The 22,562-nt window shown below is 48.4% G+C and overlaps 1 protein-coding gene and 1 non-coding gene across 4 annotated transcripts; both read right to left on the bottom strand.

Moving 5' to 3' along the window:
* Window positions 1-181: 181 nt before the first annotated feature.
* LOC131666093 (synaptic vesicle glycoprotein 2C) lies at window positions 182-20,820 on the bottom strand. 3 transcript variants are annotated; one of them, XM_058938464.1, is made up of 9 exons: window positions 20,616-20,820; window positions 4,152-4,430; window positions 4,013-4,072; window positions 3,689-3,784; window positions 3,242-3,566; window positions 3,049-3,170; window positions 2,298-2,981; window positions 1,933-2,220; window positions 182-1,642 (listed from the first exon to the last, which is right to left on the bottom strand). In XM_058938464.1, the coding sequence occupies exons 2-9, from the start codon at window positions 4,186-4,188 to the stop codon at window positions 1,587-1,589; spliced, it is 1,668 nt and encodes a 555-aa protein (XP_058794447.1). In that variant the 5' UTR covers window positions 4,189-4,430; window positions 20,616-20,820; the 3' UTR covers window positions 182-1,586. The 3 variants fall into 3 exon arrangements, with proteins under 3 accessions (XP_058794447.1, XP_058794446.1, XP_058794448.1); XM_058938463.1 differs by lacking the exon at window positions 20,616-20,820 and adding an exon at window positions 12,898-12,977; XM_058938465.1 differs by lacking the exon at window positions 20,616-20,820 and adding an exon at window positions 9,439-9,685.
* Window positions 6,194-6,266, bottom strand: Trnar-ucg (transfer RNA arginine (anticodon UCG)). The gene has a single exon. It is a non-coding gene; the product is annotated as a tRNA-Arg (tRNA).
* Window positions 20,821-22,562: the final 1,742 nt, after the last annotated feature.

Below are 22,562 nucleotides of genomic sequence, written 5' to 3' on the forward strand. Positions count from 1 at the left end.
GTTTTATTTATAATTAACTATTAATTTTATAGCTTTTATATTGTTAAATGTACTTTTTGTCTTTTTATATAGTATTTTGTACATTGAAAAAATATTTTTTCCTAATACTATCAATATTTTCTAACATTTAAATGAAATGTGTAGTTTTTTTATTAGGGTCAATCATTAAAATAAGTCATAGTTAGACTGTAAAAGTCTAGATTATTTTTATTTATGAGTATTCTAAGAATGAGTACAAATTAGTGCATTTATTCTTACATTGAACTATTTTAAGTGGTCAAGTTTAACCCCAGTTATAAACGTTATATTTTTCGTCGTTTTATTTTTGTTTTTAATGGACAAACACTAACATCTTACAAGTTAACTAGAAATTTTTCAACGATAACAATTATTTTACATTTTACAAAATAGTTTTTTTTTTACATGCCATCGCTTTTACACGCTTATGCGAGCCAACAGATAAGCTTTCTAAAAACGCAAGATTTTGAGTGCAATATAATACTTATTGTTTCAGTTTAATATTAATGATCTCATGTTTACAAAATGCACGTGTCTGGTGTTGATATACAGATTGTATCTTCCGTTTCTCTGGCAAAGTTATAGTGATCAAAGAGTAAATTTGTTTAAAAACAAACAATATCAACAAATATTAATGAGAAAACGATAACAAATATGTGTTTGTATATAACTGCAAATATCTGCTGGAATTGATCATTGGCAATCTACATTGATTCCTACATTTGAGTGTGTGTGTGTGCGTGTGTGCGTGTGCGCGCGCGCGCGCGCGTGTGTGTGTGTGTGTGTGTGTGTGTGTGCATCTGTGTCTGTGTTTCTGTGGTGCGTGCGTTCACCGTTCGATGATATGTAAAATGTTTGTTTTTTGTTACATATTGTACAGCTTCATTATAGCAATTATCAAATAATGTATTTATATAAATTAACAAACGTACAACTATCTCCGTCATTTCAATATTCACAAGTTCTATACAAATAATCTCTTCGCCATAGATCATCTCCATTCATAATAATAAGCAATGTATATATTAGTCCACACATTTACAATATCGTCTTCGATTAGATTACGTCGATCTTTTTTCGATGGTCAATTCAAAGAAAGCAGACCAGTAACATTAAACATGTTCAGTAATTGTTAACGAATGACGTCGATAATTAATTTTCGATCTCCGTGTAAACATGTTTTCCAGACAAATCCATTTCAACTTTTCAATCTGTCGTTGAATAATGAGATAATTTGGGTTGTTCCAACATCGTCTGTACTATTTTGCAGTTGAAAAAAAAATGTCTCATTTTTTATGTACTCGATTGCTCCATCGAATTTTCGGAGCCGGGATTGTCGTCATATTTTGAAAAGAAAGCGGCGCAGATGTAAAAAGAATGTTGGAGTTAATGCGTGCGTGCGTCGTATTGGTCGTTGCTCTACATAAATCTAAAGAAACACAAGAGAAAAAGAAAAGGTCTACTGATTCCTCTTCCGGTCAGGGAGCCGCGGCTTGCATCATGGGAACACGGCTTTGGGGAACGACTAGTCCGACGGCATCCTCCTCTTTGTCATCCTTGAGGCACTGTCAAGAAAGTGGCGCGCGAGTTGTATTTGGTAAGAATAAGCAGAGTAAGCCTCCACCTGCAAAATATAATTGACAATTTTTTTATTTTTCTGTTGAACAAAAAAGAGTTCCAACTCTTTCAATCGAAAAATTGAATTTTTGTATTGAGTGAAAGTAAATGGATTAAGTCAGCTTCGATCATAATGTGTTGTTGAAATGTAATTGACTGGTCGAAAGAAATGTTACGTGGGCCAGATTAAAAAGGAAAGTCGCGCTAAGAGACGAGTCGAAGGGAAGAGTTTGAAGCGAAGAACGAAGGCTGCCAAGCTCGCGGCATGGCCTACGGGGAAAGAAGTAGAGTACTGACCTATGAGAAGAGCAGCCACGATGAAGGTGGGCGCCGGACAGTACATGTCGAGGAGCTGGGCGATGACGATATTGCCGATGATGCCGCCGAGGCGCGCGGCGACCATGGATATGGCGATGCCGGTCGCTCGTAGGTTGGTGGGAAAGACCTCGGTGATGAGGCAGTCGAGGGCCGCGTTGCCGCAGCTGATGACGCCGCTGAAGAACGCCGAGACTATCACATTTTGGTACTTGTTGCGCACGAAGTAGAGTCCGATCGAGCAGGCTCCTCCCGACAGCGTGCTGAAGACTGCAAAGCAGAGATAAGGTCGGATGAGAGGGGCCGTCGGGAGCCGTCGGGGGCCGGCGGGGGCCGGTGCTACGCACGCAGGAAGAACTTGCGGCCGAGGCGGTCCATGCCGAGTACGGCGACGATGTTGGCCGGGATGGCCGAGGCGACGGTGATGAGCGACTCCATGAAGACGGAGGCGCCGATCTTGTCGCTGCAGAAGTTGGCCTCGCTCTGCGAGCCCTTGTTCACGACGAAGTCCGTGACCTCGCAGACGCTGGCCGAGCGCTCGGGGTACTCGCGGTGGAACTCGTCGAAGCGGTTGAACAGCTCGGGGAACCACATCATCAGGCCGTAGTAGCCGATGTGGAAGGTCAGGTTGATCACGATAGAGATCACGGTGAAGCGCAGGATTGGCGAGACGAATAACTGGCGGCTGTTGTTCATGATGTTGCTCAGCATTAGCTTGCACTTGTTCACCACGGGCGCGCCGACCTTCTTCGGCTCGGCCGCCTGCAGCTCGTCCAGCAGCAGCTCCTTCACCGGGTAACTGGCCCGCGGCTTGCCAGTGTTGCTGGCGTAGATGCCGCGGAAGATGTCCAGCGCCTTGTCGTACTTGCCCCGCGACAGCAGGTACTTGGGGGATTCGGGCAGCAGCAACAGCAGCCCCGCCACGATGAACGACGGAGCAGCGCAGATCAGCAGGAAGATTCGCCACGAGTTGTACGTGAACGACTCGCTCTTGTAGCCGATGTCCGTCGGGATGATCAGCCAGGCGAGTCCTGCGAGCGTGCGCGGTCGTTTAGCGAGCGAAGTAGCCGAGGACGTATATTAGATTTGCTCGCTTACCGGCCACGAACAGATTGCCCAGGGTCCAAAAGGCCGCCATGAACGACAGCATCGAGCCGCGCTTGGATTTCGGCTGGAATTCCGCAAAGTACGACCAGATCACCGGTCCACTGCCGCCGAGGCTGTCGGCCGGAGATTCGAGCTTTAGCGCTGGCGGACTCGTCGGACAACTCGGGGTAAGTGCAATACTCACGCGGCGCCGTTGAGGAAACGGAAGAGCATGAACAGCTCGTAGGACTGGGTGAAGCTAGAGGCGACGATGCACAGCGCGTTCATGAAGGAGATGGCGATGAGGACTTTACGGCGGCCAAGGGCGTCGGCGACGGAGCCCCAAGCGTACGCCCCGGCCATCATCCCGATGAAGATGATGGAGTTCAGCCATCCCTTGTCCTGGGTGTCGAGCTTCAGGTCGCATTGCGCCGACGGCAGGATGAAGCTCATGGATATTACGTCCATCTCCTCGCTCGTGCTGACGAAGCCGCACACCGCCAGCAGGAAGTAGTGGAACCTGCCATAGCCTGCCCAGCGCGCCAAATATATATATATATATATATATATATATATATATATATATTTTTTTTTTTTTTTTTTTTTTTTTTTTTTTTTTTCGGACAACTCAACCGTCCACCGGCCGACTTACCGGTAAGTTCGATTGCCTGCTCAAAGTCAGCCTTGATGAAGGCCTTTGTGTCCGGCGCTTTCTCGGGGTCTAGGGTTTTGCCCTTTGACCCAATGCCTGCAACACCATCACAGACACCCCGCCCTCTTATTAACGTGAACTTAACGCCTGAACGCGATCGACCAGCTTGTTTTGCGATAAGCGCCCGTTATAAATCTCTTGCGTAGAGTCCAAGTTGAAAGAAAGAAAAAAAAAATACAAGAAAGAAGAATGAGTTCTTATTTTAAGCAAACTGTCTACTTCTTCCTTCCTTGTTAGTTTAGTGCACACGACGTTTGCACTTACGTGCGAGCTCGAGGTCCTTTGAACCGCAGCCGTTTCGGCGATCGTCTTTTACATCACCCTCTGTTCGAAAAAATAAGTGTCAGTCAACGCGAGCCGTTGGATATGCCAGGCAGAGCCACTTTCGTTAAAAGATACTCACTATGATTTTGCTTTGAGTCGAATCCACCTTCTACCATCCTACGATGTCGGCGCGGTTAATTGAATCTGTGGGGGGAGGGAGGAGGTGGTGTACAACGACAAGAAACGAGTTAGGTTTTAACAACTTCAAGTTGTCTCGTGCGCGGTGAAACGGCTGCTGTGCTCGTTGGCGACGGCGTCGGTGATTAGAATTTGGCGAAGTCTTCCTGCTGATTCTGCGCTGCTCTCCTTCTGCTGCTGCTGCTCGACGGCGGGGCTAAGTTTTGCGCTCACTCGATAGCTGCAAGCACACAGCCAGTTTTGAAAATTTAGCATTGGCTATTCTCGGTACGCTGGTTATTTCGAAACTATTTATTTTCCTACCAATTGGTGTGAGAATTTGATGAAATTGCATTGCAAAAAAAAATAATTAAATAAATAATAAATAACAAGATACCTCTGCCAAACGCGTTTATCCCTTAGAAAAGGGTAGGAATGATATTAATTATGTAATTAATGTCGTTGTGATGGATGCGTGGATTGTGTAATAGAGAATCGCGATTGTTGATAAATTAATTTAATTTCACTTGCAACGGTTTTTGCGTTTATCATTTTGTTCCACGATTCGCCATGACGGAACATAAAATAGTTCCTTCACAATTTAATAGTCAGTTTCATTTTTTGAAGAATTCTGAATTTTGAAGAAAAATGTTGATGACAATTAAATCGAATGTGAAAAGGTCATTTAATAACGAACGGTTACGCATTCGTGTTTCAAGTTCCCGCGGTGGCCGAGTTTCTTTCGTATAACTATAATAATTCAGCATAATCGACGTTTATCATTCTCGAATGAAAAATCGAATTCGCAATGCAAAGTACAAGGTAAATTTTCCGCGGCGACAGTTGCGCAATTGTCTCCTCCGATTTTTTTTTTCGCGCGCGCGAAATAAAAAGAGAACCACATTTTTCACGAACTTCCAATTACGGACGATGAGATATTTGCTAATTGTTACGAATTCTCACGCAACAATGAGGCGTACGTAACTCGACGAGTTTGTTGGCAAACAGACGCATTGGAGTTGAATCGAAGAAACAAGAACTGGCAAAAAGTTGGGTTCTGATGTTAGACAAAAAAATTATGTATGGTATCTTTCCTAAAAAAAACGAAAATTGGGGTTTCCAGTCGAATCGCAAATCGCTTTGAAACCTTTACGTTTGATGAATAACGAGTGTACAATAAACGTATTTCCTCAAAATCAATCCAAATATTCTTAATAACTAGAATTTCGTTTCGACCTGGTTTTTTTTTTGGTTCGATTCCGCAACGCAAGATCGGTGTGAATAAGTCATACGTCCGGGATTATTATCAAACAAATCACCTATCGTGACGGTAATTGTGTAACGCGGAAAAGAGCGTTATAAAAAAAACGTTCTTAATGAAAAACATTAGCATCTACAATAAAAAGCATCGATCTGCAAACATTCTTATCGCGATTAAATTCATAAAATAATTGATATAATTGTTATGGAATATGCAAGCACTCGATGCTCTGGAATGCGCAAATCGCGAGAAAAACTAATCAGGATTTCCTGGATTTTTTTTTACCAGCAGAAAACAATGTATACACCAACACCACGTTTTGGAGCGATGAAAACATCGTTCGATTGTAATTCACGATATTTAATGTGGACATTTACGATGTTCCACTCGCTATGACTTTATATGTGTGTGTGTGTGTGTGTCAAGTTGTAAAAATTACAGTGGATAGTACACTTGGAAAAGAAAAAAAGATATCCTTGCGATGGCACATAAAAGTGAAAAGAAAAGAAGAACAAGGAAAAAAGGAAAACTTTTTTACTATCAGCTCAATTAAATATCGCGCGCGTTAATACGACCGCAATAATAACTAATAAATTTTCCGTGTGCTGCTGCATCTCAAGAGTGCATACGCTCAGCCGAACTCGTTAAAACTGTCCGAGCACCGAGTGTCACGCGATAAAGGGAAAGAGAGAGAGAGAGAGAGAGAGAGAGAGAGAGAGAGACGAAGAAAAAAAGAAATTTTTCGACCGTGACAGGACTCGAACCTGCAATCTTCGGATCCGAAGTCCGACGCCTTATCCGTTAGGCCACACGGTCGCTACGAGGGTAGTTTTGCTGGTGATATTCAACTTCGGCCGACGAGCAACCCCTTATCGATCCGTCGACCCCTTGCGCCAGCGCGTTAGAGTGCATCGTGCACACTTATGCAGAGCGTAGCGCAACCTTTTCGAATGTTCTGCCGCGACTTTTTTACTAGTATTTTTTTCTACACTCACGTGGTAAACATTTTCTTTTCCTTTCGATTTTCCATTTTGTATTCAGAATTTGTTGACACTTTTATCTTTTTTTCCTTTTTAATTTTAACATTGCATTTCGAAGCATCTCGATTTGGTGCACCGAGTTATCAAGAGTGCATATATAAGAATTCATCAAATGTTCATCGTTACATTTCAAAAAACGAGCTTTCCCTTTGACAAGTAAACGTTAAAATTGATGACTACATCATATCAAAACCGAATGCTAGAGCAACACTTGTGACATTCCAAACACTATACAGAGAGAAAACAAGATAATCCCTGATGTAAACACTAATGGAAAAATAATAAACGAGACGCGTGTAGGTATCCAGAGTAAGTTAAACGCACATCCGAACCACAATGTCGTTACTCGATCCCCCCAAAAAAAAATTCGTCAAAAACCGTCGCGCCGCTCGTAATCAAGTTCACGCTCATGTTTTCTCCCAGTTGTCTTAACTCATTAACCTTCCCGCATTACACTCCTGTAGTAATTATTTTGTCATTTCATCATCGTCGCACGAGCGCACACTGCGTTCGCTTCCTCGTTCTTTTATTTTTATCAGTGAATAACCAGTTATTAGCCTCTTCGACAGTTTCGGTAGCAGGCGCGCGTATGTTTGTTCTTACCTCGAAAATTAGTGAAATTGCTTTTTAAAAAAAATGTATGTGATTACACGGCATTAAAATGAAAAAAAAAGAAGAAAAAGAATAGTCATTTACGACCGCGCCGTTTTGTATCTCATAAAGTGGCGAAAATAAAAAAGGAGGTCACGTGTTTTTAAAGAAAAATTACGTGGAATATTAAAACAATGTAACTATGCATGGAAAAGCTTCAATTAAGAAATATAGGTTAATAACTCGATCATTTATAGCGAGAGAGAGAGAGAGAGAGAGAGAGAGAGAGAGAGAGAGAGAACATTTCATTCGCACGACGAAACTATATCGTATCATTGAAAAGCTTTACGTAACCGTGCACGAGATATAATCAAATCTTCCGCTCATTGGCTTTTTTCGTACATACTTCGCTAAATATTGATCAATCGAAAAACAACTGCGAAAAAAGAATTAAGTGTACGCAGTTTCTAATAACGCAAGGCTTCCGTGTGCGCAGATGTGTGTGTCTGTGTGTTTTTAAATTTTGATGACTGTCAAAGAATTGTTCGCTCGCGAAATGGAAGATACGCGTCGAAATAGACATCGCGAGCTCCGCGGGCGTGGACGGACATGCCGCCCCAAACGCCTCGCGACGCGAGTGTCCTCTTCTGAAAAATTTCGTTTCGATTCGAATTTAGCGTTTGGGAAGATCGAGGCGCGAGCGCTACGCGTAACGGCGGCGCGGCTCGTATAATTGTCTGGAACAGGGTTAGAAGCGCGAGTTTAAAGATAGAGCGAGCGATTCATTGGCGACTAAACATTCCGCTGACAATTGGCGCCCGCGATGCGCGCTCGAGTTCAATGATCCGCGCGAAGGTGAGCTATCTCGCAGTGAATGCTGCGCGCGCTCTCGTTCACTTTTATCTGCCGGTACGAAGCTGAAAAAAAAAAACATCAAAAAGGCGGTGCGCAGCCTAGTTTCGCACGGACAAACGTACGTTCGCGTCGAACGATTGACCGGCGCAATCTTTGCAATCACTTCGGCGAATTTGAATCGCTTGAATTTCAAGTAATGGAAAAAAGAGAGATAAGATGATCGCTCTTCTCGATGCCCTATTCACTAATAACTCAACGTCCAAGGTTCGCGATATTATTGTTACACTCCAAGTGAAGAACTCAAGATCCATCCATAGTATCGCTTGCGTAATAATGCTAACGATTGCCCTGGAAAAAAAAAAGCGAAAGCGGAATTCGATCGATCATCAATCAGCGATACAGGGCGCGTCGATCGTCAGTACGGCCGCGGCGTGAAATTCAAATCAGACGTTTTTTCGTCGGCGCGGCGGTGTCGTTTTGCCGCGATGACATTCGCAGTCGGCGGTCGCGAGGGATCCCGATCCGGCTTGTACAAACAAGCCGAAGTCGCGCGCGCTCGCGAGTTTTGCGGCAAGCACGCGAGTCGCGTTTGTTTAGGGCGACGCCAAGCGGCCTGGTTTTGTCGGGGCTGTCCGACGTGCGTTTTGAGCGCGCGCGCCAAAAGCCCGCGCGTTCCGCTAATCGGTAAGCGACCTGTCTCTTTCCACTCGGAAGAAATCTTCGATTGATCGCTCGAAGCGCGTTCATTCGATACCGAAGGTTTCGTAGCACACGAGAGCGGAAGCAGGAAGGCCACGAGCGTCGTAATAACGGAAGAGGAAAATCTAAAATCCACCGCGGAGAGATTGTTATTTGTCCTTCGATGGATCATTCTCTGTTTTTTTTTTCAATTTGATAAATTGTGACTGCCCGGAGAGCAATAAATAAAGCGGCGCATAGGACCAAAATCCGTTGATCCGAGGAGTTTAAGTCTATGCATTCCAAGTATTGTTTACATACTGTACATCCGATATCGCGCTCTTTGCTGACTTCAACGAGTGGTCGACACTCGCTTGCATTTAACGAGCCAGATTAGACGAATTTTTTTTGTCGCCGAACAGTCGTTTCGTTTGCAATCGCAATTGTTTTTATTTATTATTTTTTTTTTCGTTCTATCTCGTTGTTTTACGAAAAGAAAATGAGTTATGCGACAAATCTCGTGATCATGTGAAAATTTTTTGGCATATGTTCGAGAATCGAAAATCTTTACGACGTACAATTTAAAAAAAAAAATTGTTCTCCGCGCTAACGCAAATACTCGACGCAGTTTTCATTGGGTGCCGTTCCATTGAACAAACCAGCCCACTGCGACCAATAAATCTCGACATACATACTGCGAGGAACACACGGTAAACGTCGGATTTACAACATTTGCTTATAAATTATAATTTCGTCGAGGGCGCTCGAGCAAACAATTTGTCGTCGCCGTCGGCGACGCGCCGAGAGAAAATGGAAATACTCACACATTCGAAGGAAGTGTGACGAGATAAGCGGGCGAGAGGAAAGAAGAGTGGCGCATCGGCGCGCGTGCGTCCGCCGAGAGTGCGAGCACAGCCAGGGTGTCGGAGCGGAGTCGATGCCGCAGCCAGTCTCCAGTCGCGTGCACCGAATCGCGCGCGGACCGCAGCTCCGCGACTTTGGACGGACGGGATTGTGGCCGAAGGCGTGCGGCGCGCGTGCTTGCGAGGCGAAGCTGTGTGTCGGCCTGCGGGCGGCGCGAGAGAACTGCGAGGATCGGCGCGCGGAGATGCAGCGAGTGGAAGTCACCTGCCGCCTCCCACTATTTGGCCTTCGTCCCTCTGCGCGCTCGCGCCGCTCGTGACGCGGCCGACCGCCGACCCGCGCCGTCCGCCCGCGCTCCGAGCTCGAAAGACGAGCCTGAGAAAACGCAAGGAGCAGCCCGAGCGAGAGAGCGCGATCGAACGGGCGAAACCTGGCGTTTCGATCCTCGTTTTCCGATTCCGAGCGCCGGCCCAGTAATCCATTCCATTTCATTCTCTTCTTTCACTCGCCTCCCGCATCATCATTTCCCTCGGCAAACTGTTCCTCGCTATCGCTCTTTCTCTCTCTCCCTCTCGCGTCTCTGTTTTGTTTACAGGGTACTTGTACAATAAACGTCACTTCATACCAAGCAGCGCCGCGGATCATCGACGACGCCGGGTTCACACCGTGGAATCAATCAGCCGGCGATCGTTCGCGTTGATCAGCCTTTCCGACGCTCGACTTAACGACGACCGTCGGATATCGCGAAGCAGGCGCGGACGCGTTCCGAGGCCGAGCCGACGATTTCATCGTTGCCTCTGTTTATTCGGCGAAGCTGTTTCGCGCGCGGAAAATCCAATCACCAAGAGCCGCCGTGCCTTCGGTTACTTCGGACGAACGTGTCGCCGACTCTTTCGTTAGCACGTCGTTGGTTTGAAGAAGCACGCGGTGACCGAGATTTTTCCCCTTACTTTTTCCAGAGTCACGTGAGAATCGTCTGGGGAAGAAGCTATGCTTCAAAACAACGCTTCCATTCGTACAATAACGTCGATTGTACCTGCGGAGTTTTCTTTTCTATTTCTGATCAGTTTTTTATCAGTTTAAAGGTAATTTCTTAGTTCTCCACGACATATTCTTTGATAATATTTCTGTTAGTCTGTGGCGATTTCCCTAAATTGCTGAGTAATCGCGACGCACGTAATGTTTCTTTTGTATAAGTAGATGATTAGGTGCAGTTTCTTATCGAAGTTAAAGTTTTATAACAATTGCTTGTCGATTGGATTGGTTTTTAAGCCCAATGAAAGATCCACTCGATCAATCAAGCCGGTGGAAAAGCCGAAATTCATTCGGTAAACAATTGACCGTGACCGAAAGAGATTGGCGAACTCTCGAAAATTATCTGAAAATAATGCGATGCCATTATTAAATTGGCAGGCGCATAATAAAAAAACAGTAGGCTCGCGCGAGCCGAGTGCACTTACCGGCGCAACGATGCGCGCTACGCTGTATACTTGGCGTGCTCAACGCGGCCGCAGCGCTTAGTAAAGGTCGTCGACAGCCACGATCTGAGCGCGAAGCGGAGAGCTTTCGCAAAAGCTTCCGGCCGGGCGATCGACGTTCACTGGGCGCAAAACGAATGAATCGTCATCGGACGCTTATCGCGCGACGTGGCGACTCTAACGCTCGACCGACGTGTTGGACCGGCCGATGTTTCGGCGCGTACACGTGTAAATTGACAGGCGAGCCGCTTGGCGCGGACTAAGCAGCCGGGTCGGTCTACGCACGCGGCGAGGGCGACCAGCGCGTCGAATCGCACGTGCGGGAGCGACTCCGAAGCAGCGCTATCGCCGCGATTAGCTACGCAAATTACAAGTCAGCGCTCCAAGCGCGCGTATATAGATTGCGCCTCGAATGCCACTTGGCTTTTCAATTATCGTACGCGCGGCGGCGCGGCGGCGCGGAAGAGCGCTCATCGATCTTCCGAGGCGAGGAGCTTGGCGTCGCCAACGCGAAAGCGCAAGCTCGAACGCATCGCTTTACGTAATCTTTGGCGCGAAATCCAATCACGTGCCTCGATTTACTTTCATATTGGACAAAGAGTTCTGGCGATAAACGAGATCGGCCGCGCGCGTTCGGCTCTTATTTTCCTTTTCGTGACTCATCCGCGCTCATTTATCGTCTTCCTTGGGTGCGAAAAAAGAGAAAGAAGAAGAGGAGGCATCGCGCCGACACGCCAATTGAAACGCCAAATAACGGAAGGTTTCTTTTTTTTCCGCTCGGCGCAGTCTCGAAAGCGCATCCGAAGTGTCTGCCAAGAAGCTCCGAAAGTTTTATCGCGCGCGCAAAATTTATTCGAAACTAAAGGCGGCCGTAAAAAACACCTGGCATTGAAGTGGCTCGGCGTCGAAACGATTAATTTGAGTTATGGTAGAATCGAGAGGTTAGACAAGTCTGACTCGTTGCGCGGCCTCTATTTATTTCTTTATTTGTATATCTATTTATTTATTTTCGTCTAGAGCCCATGCACTGCAATTGTTATCAATGTCGATCGACTGGCGTTGAGTCCGTTGGCGCGACAACGAAGACAAGTTGCAAGTTAACGACCCCCGTCGGAGATTCCCCCTCCCCTTTTCGGCCGTCGGTACGCGAGTTGGACAGTTGGTCGGCTGCGCGAATAATTTGCCCGGTCACACACGGGGGAATTCCACTTTCGTGCCACGATCACTTTTCATCGTCGACTTTTGGACGCGAGCACGCCTACCAGTAGAAGCGGGAAGGCCGTGCCGAGGATCTTAATGGCCGCAATACGTAACACGTGGCCGAGCACGTGCAGAGGCGCAGTCCCCTCCGGGGATAGCGCGTCTTCGGCCGTTAGAATCGATCGAGGCAATTGCGGAGCTCGTTCAACTCTGCTAGCAGGCGCCAAGAGCTCGGCCAGAAGAGCCAGTCGCTTGAACCGGTTGCAACTGGATACTTCGGGCTCCGGGTGGCCTCGTGGCTTTTCGCCTTCTTCCGTATTCTCCTCGACGGGCCGAGCGCGCGCGCCATGATGCCTGCTGCGATAATTATATACTGCGAGCGATCGTCGAGAGCACCGATATTGTTCGCCGCCGCGCGACAGGTGTGGATCTTGGACTCGCGCGCGCAGCAGCACGCCGGGAAAACTGCGGCGTGCCAATGTCGCCGCTCGTTCGGGGGAGGGGACAAACGAGAGAGAGAGAGACTGCGAACGGAACGCCACGCGACCTGGACCGTGTGGTGTCGACGTCGCCTCGTCGTCGGCCGCGGTGTGCGACTGGCTTTTTGCTCAGGCGGGCGCGAGATAAGCGCTGGCGCAGCGATATAGCGGGCGGCGCGCGACCGTTGCCGGGCCCCGCGTCGAAGCACTGGATGGAGAGCGACGGATGAAGATGAGAGAAAGAAAGAAGAGCGAGACTTACGGAGTGTGGTTTGCCAAGTCTTGGGAAAGTTGCCCGGATCGGGAACAACCTAGAGCGAGAACCAGCGCCGAGGAAAGCTTATATACGTCGGGGTGGCGATCCGCCGGCCCCCACCACCGCGCTACTCCCATCCCGTCGCCCGGAGCGCGCGCGCGAGACGACGACACCCGGAGCGAGCGAGAGAGCGCGTGAGAGAGAGAGAGAGAGAGAGAGATCGGCGGCTCGCTCGTGCTCGCACTCGACACTTTTCGTTTGCCAGCTGGTCGCCCGCTGGATTTCGGTTTTCGGCGCGATACGCCGAGGTGTCAGTCTCGCGAGTGCGCGCGTTGCGCAAGACGCCGCGTCGCTCGTTTGCGCGCCCGCGCCCAGCCGAGCGATACGCATTCGACGAGCATCGGCGAGCTCCGTGCCTCTCGTACTTTCCTTTTCTCGCTCCGCGGCCCGATTTCGTGCCGGCGACGCGGGCCTACGGCCGATCGTGCGGGTGCCGAGTGCCTTGCAAACGCGCAACGCGTTTTCAGGCTATCCGCGCAAGGAGGGACGCGCGCGTTTCTTCCTTGCCGCTTCCATTCGGCGGCACGCACGTCGGGCGCGCATGATCGTTTCCTCTTCACCTGTGTCAGCGTCGCGAGCAAATATTTAACGACAGCAGCGATCAGTGCCCGTTGCTTTCCCGGAGCTGCCGCTCGTCCGTCGCCGTTTCTCAATCGCAACGTCGATTGGCAGAGCGGAGAGCAAAGAAAAGCTCTTCGCGCTGCAAGGTCTTATCGCCCCTCCCCCTCCCCCGAAAAAGCGCAAAAGTCGCCGATGTGCTGGTAGTGGCGTTATCGCGCGTCAGCCGGAGCTCGGCACATCTGGATGTCGCGCTCGTATCTCCCGACTACTGTGCTGCGCGCGATGAGATAGCAATTCGTGCCTCTCCGAGCCGCAATTGCCGATGCGCGAGCGATCGTCTTCCCCTCTGGCCGAATGAGCTCTCGTTGGATTTCGCTTCCTCGTGTCGACGCGCGCAGCCGGCCTCACTTTCGCGATGACATTCATTGCCGGCAATTCACCTCTGTCGATTTTCATTGAAATTCTAACGCAGGATCGTCGAAGCTCGACGAGCGGGGAACGTCGATCGAGCAATATCGACGCCGAGAACTCGAAAAATCCGACGTTGCAATCGAGGACAGCTGCTAAAGTTATCTTTATAGCCGCGCGACGAAAACACCAAGTCGACGAAGACTCGGCTTTTGCAACCGAAAATGCCAACTCACTTTTTCGATCGTCTCGATCGTTGGCAAGTGTAGACGCGCGACTGATCTCACGAGACCCGGCTAATCAAAATGTTTGTCCGGATCGATAGCTTTCTCTCTCTCTCTCTCTCTCTCTCCCTCTTTTCTTTCGCGCCTGAAATGTAGGATACGGCGCCAACGAGTCTTCGGCTACTGCCCTTAATTTTTCCGCGGCACACGACCTAAATTGATTAGTCCTCGCTCGCCACGACGATCATCTCTGTGTACCAGCGCTTTGGAGAAGTTTCGCGCGTAAATATATCCGGTTAATACAATTGATACAATCAGAAATTGGACAGGAAGTTCGAAGATAAGAGAGGATCGACACTCGATATGAAGCATTCCGATGATACTGGATACTCGTGTTGCCACTAAATCAAGAGAGAGTAGCATCTGTTTCAAGATTAGTTGTGCGTTATGTGGGAAAGAATTTATCGATCGCAAATAAAATGTTTCTAGATCGTGTGTCGCGGATCTCAGAGCTATTTCGTTTTTCTTTTCGTCGTTCGTCGCCTTACCAAACGCCGCGCACGACGCGCAGACGAAGGTTCACCCGTCCGAAAGACCTGCTCTCACGATGAACATTGAGAGTTTTGCGAAACTGACAAGAAATAACGAAACGTATAACCCGTATGTGGGTCACGCTAACGCCGACGTACCGACAAATTGAGGTATCCGCAAGCAATGAAATGCGTGCACCCGGCGTTATACGATCGATAACAAATGTAGGTGCGCGTTTGCTTAATAACAACTGCAGATTAATGTAACACCCGGATATCTGAGCAAAACTTGAACGATGATCCATCAGTACTCGAGATAAATGTCTCGATGGCAATCGTTAATATACGATGAACATCGCTTTGATCGTCCAGCATGTTAAATTTGTCAAAATTATTGTTGACATAATTATTACGATTGATGATATTTTTGAAACTCAATAGAATGCTGCACGAGCCCAGTTCTGGCGTGAAATTTCAACGTTACGCGAAACCAAATGAAATAACGCACAAAAAAAAACGATAATAAAGCTTCGAGTGCCGGCGAGAAATTTCTCAGAATACACGGATTCCGGAATCGGAATTATATTTTACGTAACGTTAAACTTTCCGTAAATTCACGTAGCTCGCGTGGAAAAGCGCTTCCAAGATGGTTTTTCCAAAGATACAAAAGACGCCGGTCCCCGGTGAGAGCCGATTTTTCACGTATGCCCCTCGCGTAAATTTACAACTGCGCTGTTTGCTGCGCAAAGACCGAACGAAAAATGCGATGCGGGGGGAAATCGTCTCCATCGTGCTCTCTTTCGGGCTCGCAAATAACCGCGCGTTACGCACAACGCGTCTAAATTGTAAATCTTGAAGAAGATCCCTTCGCTCGTGACATTTGCGTCAGTGTCGGCAAGACTTTCATTGAAACTTTTCGTAAAGTTTCCGGAAGGCTTCATTGTTATGTTCGACTTCGGAATAATATAACTCCGATGCTAAATACATTATGAGTCAGCGATAAAGAGCTCTCGAAAAAGATCGACGAATGATATATATAATTCGATGTCTGATTTCATATCATATAATAATATTCGGCGATATACAAGCAGACAAATAAGTGATACGATAAGAAAATCAGCTCATCCCCTCGCATCGTTGACATCTAAATTAGCAGGCTCCGTGCAGTTAATTATTTAATCAGTTAACGCTTAATTTACGCTCTACCTATCTAGAACAAAATTAATTTCTTTGGTTTGTCATATTTTCTCATCACTAGCCAAGATCGTTAAATTTGAATTAGTATGACAAACGAGTGTAACGTAAACCTTCATGCGTCGACCCTACTAGTTTATCTTATTTTATCAATTTTTCGCGTTTCTCGTGATATTTGAATTTCAAATGAACAAGATTGACCTTTTTCTACCGTAACCTACACTGAGAGGTACACCAAATGTGAATTTCGGTTAATTTTTATAAATTACCAAGTGATAGTCACGAGGTGCACATTTATCTATCGCGCGATGATAAATAATTTGTATATTTTTTTTACCGAAGATCGGATAGACTAGTGGATGGTTATTCTATGAAATTCCCCCATAAAGCACTCGATTTGTCTCTCCATCTTCCTTTGCACGCGACAAAGCATATATACTATCGGACCTATAACGACTAAACAATCACAACATTCGTTCCTGTCATCAAGCCTGAATTTGCTGTGTTGGATGTGTGTCGTTTGAGCGCGAAAAGGAAAGTCGAGGGAACAAGGAAGTCGTAACGGTAGCCATCAAAACCAGATCAATCTCGTTCTCTCTGTGATGAATTGCCTTGCAACTTTGTGTCACGTTACGAATCCCACACTCGCACGCACGCACACACGTGCACACACATCGGCCGTTGCATGTATTTTTGAAGAGGCGTCGTTCGAGAGCGAAATCCAAGCTGCTCGCTCTATCGCGCAATCCACACATCAATGAATGTATTTGGAGGATTCTCGGAGACGCTGGAAGGCCCCGAAGGCTTTAAAGCAACACCCACGTGTGTATCGTAGACTCGCGCGGCTTTATTGAACGAGCGGCGCACGAAGCCGTTGCGTCAGAAGCGCGACAATTGTCTCCTCGCGAGCTCACCTAATTACGTTATCAAGAGGAGCAGCGTTTTACACGAAAATCGCTCGGCGCAAGCAGGTAATAAAAAAAGAAAAAGCCGCGGCCGAGATAAAAATAAGAAACGACGTAAGCTCGGTCGATCTTCGGGATATTGTACCGATCGAGCGCGTCACGCTCTTTGTTCGATTTGGCATCGCGAGGCCGAAACTGCGGCGACGCGTGCTCGATATTCGACAACAAGACATTAACACTCGCTCGCCCGGTCGCACGCTCACCGTTCTCGCGATAATGCACACCCGACGGAAATTATCGCGTATTTTTCAGTTGTAAATGGGCCCCGCGCGACAAATATATATATATATATATATATATATATATATATATATATATATATATATATATATATATATATATATATACGTATATATACACAGCTTTCTCGCGAAAGGCACCCAAACGAGAGACGGACAATTCCAAGCGTCTGCTCTTTTTTGTCGTCACGGATTATCGCCGCACTGGTCTCGATCGATTCGCGTGTCATCGGACTGCGTCGATTAGCTGTCGACTATTCGGTGTTCGCGAAAATGCGCGGCGCAAGAAACCAGCGTGAGTACTGGTAAATGTGTACACATACACGCACACACATCACACGCGCGCGCACACACACGCACAACTGCAATTAAAGCAGTGAATCCCCGGATAGTTCATTCGTCAATCGGATCGACGATGAAAACAAGTCGAAGGACGTGGGAAAGTTTACAGTGTAATTCTAGTAACTGCAATAAAGGAGTTAATTTACGGACGGCCGAAGCCGCCAAAGGGTTATTTTTGAATGGTTTTCTTCTTTGACGAGCAAAATTTGAAGATCGACATGCAAATGGTGTGAGATTTTGAGCACGATGAAAGTTTTGACGAATCGTGAAACGTCTTATCCGAAAATAGTTTGGGAACAAGTCGACCGAATTCAAATTTCAAAAAAAAAAAAAATAAAACATACACGTCAGTTATCAGCCGTCAACGTGACTGTGGAAGCAAATCGGTTTGCGTTCAAATATTGGATCTCGCTCGTATTTTAGGATACTCGTTGAAAAATGATCCTCGTTGGAAATATTCAACGTGCAACTGATATCTCCGCAATCGCAATCGAAAAAAATGAAATTATCTACGATTCGTCCGCGATATTCTACAATAAGCGCGCTTTAATATCGCGCAGTCGAGGATTTGTTGAAGAAACTAAAAAAGCGGTCGATCGTACGCGAACGATCGTGTAACGCTCAAAAATTTGGATCGAGCGAAAAGCATCGGCAACGCGAAAGCTCCCTTCGTCATCCAATCGATTAAGATTTAACGACGCAATAAGCGAGAAATAATGAAATGCTCGAGAACGGAGAACTCTTGCGCGATACTCGTCAGCTGTCACACCTGTTGAATCTATATTACGCTCCTATTATCAGGTGCGCGTGTATCGTGTGTACATAGAGATTGGTTTGCTTTTAAAGTAAGGTCGAGCCACACTCGATTCGATGAAACTATTTCGATTGAATTGCGCATTACGCCGCGGACTGGCTTCCAATTGAACGACACCTTCTGCTCGGGCATTTGTTTTTGCTTTTTCGGTCGATCTGTCGCGCGGCTTTCCTCGTCAACACGGGGGCACAGGCACGCGCGCGCGTCGCGGGTCAAAAGCATCACCGGCAGAAGGAATAAAGGCGCGCGCGCGCGCGCGCACCAAGACCCGACGGCGAATTGAACGGGCGGAAAAAAACCAAAGGAGTTCGGAGCAGGCCGATTGGGCCTAAGTGGCCGAACAAAAGCTCGACGGACAAAAGGAGCCGAGCGGAGAAGCGAGATTGCCGATTAAATCTGCGCGTCCCGATCGCAATTAGCTTAGGCGGGCGTCGTCAGTCGGCCTTGACCTCGCGCGCCTCGCCACGCCACCGGCAAGTCGCGAGAACAAGAGGAAACAAACAGGAAAGAAAAACAAGGAAAAAAAAAACAAAAAAGAAAAAAAGAAAAAAAAGGAAAAAAGAAAGAAAAGAACCAAAAGAAGAAACGAAAGAAACCGAGGAAAAGACGCGACATCCTCGTCGGTCGCGCGCAATTGGGCCATTGTACGCCGCGCGCATCTCGCTTTGTGTAGCCGGGCTCGCGGGCTCCCTTTGTGCTCGGCTTGACTATCCCCGATTGTTGATCCATTTTATTACGCGACGGCAATTCCGCGCCGGCGGACGCGGAGAAAGAGCGGGCCATTCGTCATTAACGGATTGCGGCTGACGCTACGGGAGTTGCCCGAAGGCTGCTGCCTGCTTGCTCCTCGACTGTGTGCGATTTTTTTTCCCTCCCCCGTTCGATCCGAAGAAACGCGCGATTTGACGCTGACGCAGACGTCTCGTCAAATTCCAACGTGGTTAGCGCGGTTGCAACGATAACAATCACCAACGGCAAATGTATGTTTTCGATCGAGATCAAAGTTGACAGGCAGATAAGTGCATTTAACCAATTCGATTTGGATTTTTTTTTCTTTCGCGCAAATTTGACGTTTGCCTTGATCGTTCCACCAGTACTGCAATTTCGTATCGTACGTGTGCTTGTCGGAAGCGATAAATGTATTACGCAATAGCCAGTCGATTGCGTACGGTAGCAATAGCTCCGATAGCAAAGGTACATAACGCGTATTTGCCGGGAAAACTCGAACAAAGTCGAGTGCAGTCTCTCAACGAGTTTGTTCTCCCGACGTTTCGCGCGATTCCCGACGAGATATCGTCGAAGCGAAGCAGTAGAACAACCGTCTCGCGGCAGAGTTTTGCGCGCAAGCGCCCGCGTAACGAGCCTCCGCAGCTTTTATCCGCGCGATCGTCGCTCCATAAACACAGCGCTCCGCGCGCATCGGAACTTCTTGAGAAGGTCGCAGGAAACGCGCGCGTACGTACGCTCTTGCGCGCATCTTTTCTCGCTCGCCGGGCCACGGGCTCGCCTTTATTTTTCTCTTTAATCATCGCGAGAGAGAAAATATGCCCGTCGCCCGTTTACGTATGACGATGACGAAACCCAGCGAGATCTTTCGCCTTTTACCGATACCTGTCTCTCGTAAAATTGCAAAGGTTGTTGTCCTCGCGCGCAACGCTGTTCATTCTTCTAATATAGTACGCTCGAATAATTCTTAGTGCAGAATTGCTCGTCTCGTAAATTCTCACCGGTCAATCTGCAATGATTGACGATTACAAAACACGTTTAGCCAGAGCGGAGAACCAATTATCGTTCAAATCATCCTTTTTCGAAGTCATCGACGTTTCGTAAGACGAATAATTGAAGGAAATTAGCGGCTCCCCGTAGCGATACTTTGCACTGAGAGCGAATAGCTGTCGTCCGATAATGGGAATCGGGACGCGTGCGAGTGCACTTGCCGCACTCGCACGCAAAAGGATCGGGCCAGGCTTACTTTCGACAAGCAATTGAAAATAATTAGATTTGAACATCCTTGCCAGGCCGCGCGGTTTGTACGCGCGCGACCAAATTAGTTACTTCTTGAATTCCTGTACTTTTTCAATTGCTACAAACAAGTACAAATCACCTATTTCCGCTTCTCACTTTCGAGTCTTCCTATCTGCAGGCACCGTCGACATCGCCGTCGCGTATGCGTGTGTTCGCATTATTATTTCAACTTAATCACAGAGCATACGCGCGTCAGCGTTCGCGCGCGCTGCGTGCGTGCCGTGTGCCCTAAAAGCTAAAAGCCCGATAGTTTTCCTTTGGTCGGACAGCGCTTTCCGCGCGCGCGCGCGCGTCAAGCGTCGGATCGAAGGCGGGAAAATCGCTCGGAGCAAGCGACCCCGAGAACAAAGTCGTGCACTCACCTAATCATACTATCGCGGCTGGCGATACTGGAAAAGCTCGCACGAGAACGACGGTCGGCGGACAACTCCGGACTGCGATCGCTGGCGGGAAGGTCGCGCGGGACGTTGTCATCGAATTGTGGCTCGTGGAGGCGCGATGGGTCGGTGGTAGGGCGCACAACCCCGCAGCGAAGCGCGCGATGTCAGCGATGCGACCTGGACGAGTTGCCAGACTGAACGCGCCGACAAAACACAAGCACCGGACCGCGCCGTGCACGCCGGAGATAGTAATATAGTGGGGGAGAGAGGGAGAGAGAGAGAGAGAGAGAGAGAGAGAGCGAAGCAAGCGGTCGGCAGCATTATAAAGCTCGGTATAGCAGCGCTTCTCTCCCCGCGCGCTCCGGCCGCTCGCGCGCTTTTCCGGGCGTCCCCGCACCTGGGCGCAGCGCCGCGGTGCCGGGGGAGCGGCGCCTCGCTCGGGCGGCCCGAGTCCGCAGGGCCTTCCGGCGGACCGCGCACCGAGCTAAATTGCTGCAGAAAGACCTTATCCACTTGAAAGCCCGGCTGCTTGCGCGGCAATCATTCTATTGGAGGATCGCGCGCCCGAGAGCGGCGTGAATGGACGTCGCCAGCGTTCCGCCGTCCGCGTCCCTCTCGGAGGAAAGGCTCGCGCCGCGCCGCGCTTTCCCACGCTCGAGCCCCGCCGGCGCGCGCAGCCACCGGCTGCTCGAGAACACACCGGCGAGTTTCGGAAACGAGCCGCGGGCGTGCAACGACGCGAGGGCCCGATTGCCGCCACGATTTCACTTGACGCCTAGTCGTCGCTCGCTCGTCGGATCCGTTTCCATCGAAAAACGCGATGCGTCGCGCGCGCAGCTAAGCGCAGAAAATAATGACCCACTTTGGCCTCGTTTATGTGGCTAGCTCCGCGAGCTTCTGACTCATCTCTCGCTCGGCCGCTCGTCAGATGTTACTGACTCGCCGCGATGTATATGCACGTCACGCGCGTCGTCGTCGCTCGGTCGCCGATCGCGACCGATCGATTGGCGGACCGCGCGAGCATCGGCGGTAGGCTTGCGAGAGCACGTATGCGGCATGAATGATCGGTTGACATCCCGAGGGCCGAGCCCCCGGCGCTCCGTCGCCGCGGGCTGCGCTCGGCGATCGACCAACCGGTGCCGCCACCTGCAGGGATCGCCGGCTTCTAAAATGCAGCACTGCAGATTCTCTCGATATCGCTCGCGCGGACACGTACGTATATGTATCGCGTCGAAATCGCATACATCCGTTACGCAAGCCGCGCAGTTTGCGTTCGTGCAAGTCGATCGTTTCGCCGCAACGCGTGCATTTGCATTCCCATCGACTAGATCGCGAGCGAGCGAGCTTGCCGAGCGAAATAGAAAAAAAAAAGAAAAATTGACAAACCGCCACGGTAAGCCGAGAGAGAGAGATAGAAATCGACATCGTCGCTGCGCCGCGATTAAACGAATTGAGAAACGATGGAAATAACGAGGCATAAAGTATCAGCGATTACGCTATCGTTGACAGGCTAACGCGGGCGAATCCCTTTGCTTTCGCTCTGTGCTATCGAAGCGACGTACGTCGCTTTCAACTTCCATTTGCTAAAGATTCCGCGCGCATGACTAATCATCGCGGATAACGTGAATTGTTTATGCAAAAAGTAACGTGTTCTCCCCGACGAGGATTTTTTGATTTCTTGTTTGCTGATAATTGCCACGGGTTCCCAATGACGGAACATCATTTTACCTCCTTCGTAACTAGATCCAACGTCAGTTTCGAAACTATGTCAAAGGACAATTGACCAAAGCTCTGACCACTAGACGTCGTTTGCAAACTCATTGGCGGAAAAATGTGAATTCGCGTTGCGTGGCTTCTTCGCTGCGTACCTTGGTCGACGGATAATTATAAATGAAATTAAGGCCGAAATACGTAATACGAATAACACAT

This window comes from Phymastichus coffea, unplaced genomic scaffold (genome assembly GCF_024137745.1).
Source record: "Phymastichus coffea isolate CEN01 unplaced genomic scaffold, Cenicafe_Pcof_1.1 PCOF00056, whole genome shotgun sequence".
Lineage (NCBI taxonomy): Eukaryota > Metazoa > Arthropoda > Insecta > Hymenoptera > Eulophidae > Phymastichus > Phymastichus coffea.

Coding starts and splice junctions, on each gene's coding strand:
- LOC131666093 (XM_058938464.1), bottom strand. CDS start 4,188: ATGGTAGAAGGTGGATTCGACTCAAAGCAAAATCATA. Junction 3,785..4,012: donor AAAGGACCTCGAGCTCGCAC/GTAAGTGCAAAC, acceptor ATGGTGTTGCAG/GCATTGGGTCAAAGGGCAAA. Junction 2,221..2,297: donor CGGCCGCAAGTTCTTCCTGC/GTGCGTAGCACC, acceptor TCTGCTTTGCAG/TCTTCAGCACGCTGTCGGGA.